Source organism: Prunus dulcis, unplaced genomic scaffold (genome assembly GCF_902201215.1).
Source record: "Prunus dulcis unplaced genomic scaffold, ALMONDv2, whole genome shotgun sequence".
In the NCBI taxonomy this organism is placed as follows: domain Eukaryota; kingdom Viridiplantae; phylum Streptophyta; class Magnoliopsida; order Rosales; family Rosaceae; genus Prunus; species Prunus dulcis.
Window position 1 is genome coordinate 21,277 of NW_023010058.1, and position 5,635 is coordinate 26,911.

At 32.3% G+C, this 5,635-nt stretch overlaps 1 protein-coding gene across 1 annotated transcript; it reads right to left on the bottom strand.

The window, feature by feature from the left end:
* Positions 1–372: 372 nt before the first annotated feature.
* LOC117612728 (fatty acyl-CoA reductase 3-like) lies at positions 373–3,144 on the bottom strand. Its single transcript, XM_034341392.1, has 10 exons — positions 3,060–3,144; positions 2,876–2,979; positions 2,593–2,795; positions 2,403–2,503; positions 1,945–2,140; positions 1,629–1,790; positions 1,445–1,526; positions 1,083–1,349; positions 857–984; positions 373–777 (listed from the first exon to the last, which is right to left on the bottom strand). The coding sequence occupies exons 1-10, from the start codon at positions 3,136–3,138 to the stop codon at positions 621–623; spliced, it is 1,479 nt and encodes a 492-aa protein (XP_034197283.1). The 5' UTR covers positions 3,139–3,144; the 3' UTR covers positions 373–620.
* Positions 3,145–5,635: the final 2,491 nt, after the last annotated feature.

Genomic DNA, 5,635 nt, shown 5'->3' on the forward strand with positions numbered 1-5,635 from the left:
CTACTCCCCCCATTGCTAATTGGTTTTGGGGTGGAACCTCAACTTCCTTCAATGTCAAGCCCTCACAAAAAGGACATTCGAAAGAAGAGGTGGTCATGGGTGTTGTGCAACTGATTTTCATATATGATCACCATAAGATCATACTAGGGCACAACCACAACAAGTTTAGAAGGCCTCAATTTCTGCCATCACCATAAGATTATGACCTCTATCACCTGTTGAACGCTTCTTTTTTTAAAAAAAACAAAATTTTAATAATTATTTTTAGTTACTGTTAATTATGGAGTTATACATAGGTGGTGGATTGCAACACTTTATAAAGTTTAGATGGGTAAAAATAAAGATTAAAAGTTCAGGTAGTAATAATGCACATGCCTAAAAGTTCAGATAGTATTTATACAAATTTCTCTTACAAATATATAGAGGTACATTAAAATATACCTACAATATGGAAATGAGTATGATCTATATTTGTATCAATATAAGATCTTGGCCAGGGTATATCCGTGGCTTATTTGGAGCATTTCTAGTAGTAAATATACCGTCAATGATACAAAATATATTGACCGATCAATGCATTTATTTATTTTCTCAAGGACAATGCATGCACCTCTCGATTATCATTTCATCATAACATATTTTTGGAGACCAGGAATGTGAGTGTGCATAATGTAGTCTTCCCAATCAATGCATCTTGCATCAAAATTGAAAGCTTCTGCATCAACGAACCTCTCCCTTGTTATCCTTCGCAATTCCTCAGCATTGTTGTCATCAAAGCTGCATTTAAATCATATTAACTTCAGTGATAAAAACACATGTTTAATTAATAACCAAACTGGAGCTAGCATATACGTACATGCCCTTGAATAGCATATAAGGTTCATATAGCTCTACCAAGCGCATCATCAATTTGAGTTTCTGACTATAGTTAACATACAAATCTTGGAAAGATCCGCCAAATGCTTTGTTCACAAACTTTAAACCCTTCAAAGAAGAATTAAAGGTAATATTATGCATATAAATATATAAATATAATATGTAATTACTGTATAACATTACTATTAATGGTGGAAATTACAAACCTCCAAAGGTAGCATGAAGCGAATTTGCATATACATGCGAAAAGTAGCCATAGTCTTGAATATTTTACCCTTGCCAACCTTGACAGGCTTTCCATCCTTGTCAATCCATGGATTTTTTGTGAAGTATCGGAAGATAAAACTGTGAATATTAAGGAAATTGATAGGATTTCTCAAAGAGCTTCCCACATGGTAAATGGTGCTAGAAGATTTATTTGCATTAGCCACCATTGCTACAATCATTGAATGTACCACCATGTCAACAGGAATCTACATAATTTCAAAAATTGAATTGCTATGTATTAGTTCACAATTTAACTTAACTAGATAGTTAAAATCATTGTGTTCAAAAGAATAGTAAATACCATATCAAGAACTGACATAGGGTCCACAAGTAGACATGTCAGTTTTCCTTTACAATAACCAGCAATTACGCTGTCAATGGTTCTGTAACAACCAAGATTCAACGCATATGGCATTAAATTTTACACGACCAGAAATGTTGGAGTTGAGTTATATTTCCCAAAGAAATGTTTGCGAGCTTCATACCTGAAACCTTGAACCCAGCCTGGAAATGGCTCTTTGTAACTACTGGTGATCACGCTAGGACGTATAATGACAATGGGTAAATGATCTTTTGATTCGCCTAGAAATATTTCTCCCATCGCCTTTGTAAATACGTAGGTGTTTGGCCATCCATACAATTTAGCCCTATCATTTAAAGGATAAGTGAGACAAAAATGAAATTTATGTTGCTATAAAATTTCCAGATTTCTATGAACACTATTATCTTTCTTTCTTTTGATTGTAATCAAAATTTGTGGCTTAGAATTGTCTTTGTGCAGAGATCAATGCTCAAAAAAACCTTTCAATGCCAATATCCTTCATTGTGGTGGTAATAACTTGTTCTGTCGCATCCTGTGCTTTTAGTTCATTCAGTTTCTCTTCCACTAATTTCATCTCTTGCACTTTGAAATCAAATTTAGTGATCTCCTTTTCCATCTCATCCATGCAAGATGAGTCCTCTAGTATAAGTCCTGCCCTTTCACCACATACATAAGCTGAAAAACATTCAACATATCAGTGAAGCAAATCAAAGGAAATGGAGGTCGGGAAAGAAAAAAATTGAGATGATAAATTATTATGAAACTCCACATTTAAAGTTTAGAAAATGGAAAGGCCATGGGAAAACAACATATGTGTGTGGTCCATTTCGGATATCGAATGCATGTAAAGATAATGTGGTAAGCCTAGCATTTTTCAATTTTACATCCTCTAAAAAGATTCTTAATTCGAACCAAGAAAAGAAAAACAAACACTAACCAGTTGACACGTGGAGCAGCATCTCTAGTTTGAGACATTTCTTTGCCAAGCTCAGTACGTGCTGAACTCCAAATGTATTGACGCTCAATGCAATATCATATCTGTAAACCAAATAGTATATACATGTAAATTCTAACTGCATTTTTATTTATTTATTGTTTATATACTTATATGCATATATAATAATTACCTTTCATCAAAGTTGGTGGTTCCTGCAGAATTAAGTATGATTTCAATTCCATTGCACATTTCTTCTCTCAACTTGATCTCTTTCACTCCCAGGTCATCAAAAGTTACGTCTCCTGGAACAGCCACAACTTTTTCTGCTATGAAAGAATCAAAATCTGTGCCCCATTTGTCTTTGAGAACCCTAAACAACTCCTTCCCTATTATCTGAATTTATATACATGAAAGTCATTATAGGATAAAATAAAATTACTTGGTCATTGTTATATACGTATTTATATATAAACCTGATCATGCATGCGGTCTGTGGCTGACTTGGTATCCGAAGCTCTTAACAGAAGATAAAGCCTTTTCACATCTGGTTGAACCCTTAGTATTTTCTCCACAAATACTGCATGTATGTGTAAATTAAGTTACTATGAGAGAGAGAGAGAGAGAGAGAGAGAGAGAGAGAGAGAGATGAAATGGTACCCATTCCAAGGAAGCCAGTGGCTCCAGTTACTAAGATGGTCTTGTTTTGAAGATATCCTAGTATGCTCTCCAACTCCATTGTGTAAAGCTAAAGGGAAAATGTCTTAGGTTGAGTAGAGATATCAGTTCTCTTGGATTCAGAGTACTTATAGAAGGAAAGTTCACTTACTTTTATTACCCAAAATAATAATAATAATAACAGTTACGAGAGGCTTCCTTTTAATTATAGATGACAGCAGAGAAAATGGAGTGGCCCCGTCCGCTTCTTGTTCTCTAGAGTTTTCATTTTTAAATTGAAGTTTATTTTGTGTCTCAAAAAAAAAAATATTTTATTTTATTAGCAAGTCATTGTCACCTGATTTAATGATATATATATATATATATATATATTTTAAATATAACTTATAGTCTTGGATGCAAAGCGGGGAGCACGTCTTCTCTAGCCAATTCGACTAAACTCATACCAACTATATGTATGGATGTTAGCTTAAAAATCATAATAGCTTTGTGAAAGTATATGTAGAATATTTGTCACTTCATTCACACACACACGCGCGCGCGCGCACATACACACACATATATATATATATATATAATTCATAAAATAAGTTTATTCAAGAGACACTCATTGTCATTATTGTATTTTAGTGATCCGACTGTCTAGTTTTTAAGTCTTTTTTCACAAATCATCTCTACAAGTATATATTAAAATTACTTACCTAACCTTTGTTTTAACCACCCGGCACAAACATATCAATTGTTAATCACCTATATATGGCTCTGATGTTCAATGAACATGAAGAAAAAGGGATTGCTTCACATGGGTGGGTGGGGGGCATGCCGTGTGAATTTACATTGATCTTCTGTCTTTGATCATTTAAAGTTAACGCCTACATTTTATCTATCACCTGCTAACCCACCCAACTTTTTATTTTTTTATTTTTTTTATTGCAACCCCTCCTTCTTGTTGTTTTCTTATGTCATGTTACCTTTTGTTTACTTCAAAACGTGTATGCAGAAAAACAAAATTATGGACCACATATATTCAAAAAGCACACCAAGAAAATCTTTAAGACTCAGAATCACTCAAGCCCATGATATAACTTTTTATTTCTTGACCTCATATGATATTTTCGTGTAGTTCAGGGACTTATTTAAATTTGACCCATCAACAAATGCTAAGTTTTTAATCATAGAATAATGATGTCCCCTACTTGTATCAAACATTGTTGCTATTCTGTCACTTTTTCTTCCAGCGGTGTGCCAATTTATATTTATGCACATTATATCATACAGTAAAGACACATTCTATTTCTGAACAGTAATACAATGATTGAAGCTGTTCATTTTTTAGATTTCTTTCTGGGGTGATTCATATATGTGTAAGAATATTTTTATAAATATTATGTGTGGCCTACATGAAGTGTCTTATGTGATAAATAAATAAATAAAGTAGTTTCTTATTTTATTACAGTTATGGGTGGTAATTGATTATGGGCTTCAATAAAAAACGAATTATCTCTCTCTGCCTATAATAGTGCACATACTCATTTTATGCGTATGCTGATGAAAATAGGTAGTCAGATTTCTAAACATGCAAAAAGACAGAATGGATGTGCTGTATCCATGGTCATTTGAACATGCTTCTCTATGCGTAGAATGAATAATAAAAAATAGAAATTTGTTTTGGTGAAGTTATACGTGCAATCATATTGATGTGCCAACAATTATGTATTTTAATTGCATTAGAGAGATCCAATATATATTTATATATGCGATGTTATTAAAGTATATTATGTCTCGGTGTAAGTGCTTTTGGTTACATATCAATAAGTTTTGCATAATTGATTTGGATGGCTGGGCTATGGTTTCAGTGTAGTAGTTATAAATTTCATATGATTTGGATGCCTAATGTTTCCCTTTATGCAATACTAATTTTGGTAAAATTGCATAATATTTGCACCCAATTAAGAATTGCGATTATATTCAATGAAATTTGTAATTAGATTATCTATTTTGTATGATCCACGAACACCTACTATAGAGATCTTGGTGTAGACATGTACAGTGAATTAAATTTATTTAAAATAAATAAATGTAAGCATAATATTATATTTCATTGTCACTGTACTTTGTCTTATCAGGCAAGGCAATCTAAAGTTCTATTGCCCACTACTGTGTTACAGACTTCATATATTTATCGGTTAATCTAATGATCGATTAACCATTAAAGTGTATCAATTAATCTTATGTAATCAATTAACTATTACAACTATTAATTTAATTTGACATTCATATTATGAATAGTTTGTTAGTCACCAAAGTGGCCAAGCTAGAACGTTCCTTGAATATCAAATTAATTAATCTAATGATTGATTAACTATTAAAGTGTATTAGTTAATCTTATGTAATTGATCAACTAATACAATTGTTAATTTAATTTGATATTCATATTATGAATGGTTTGTTAGTCACCAAAGTGGCCAAGTTAGAACGTTCCTTGAATATCAAATTAAATAATAATTAATCAATTACTTGTGATTTAAGGATGCATATAAATGAAGTTAAACCTTATA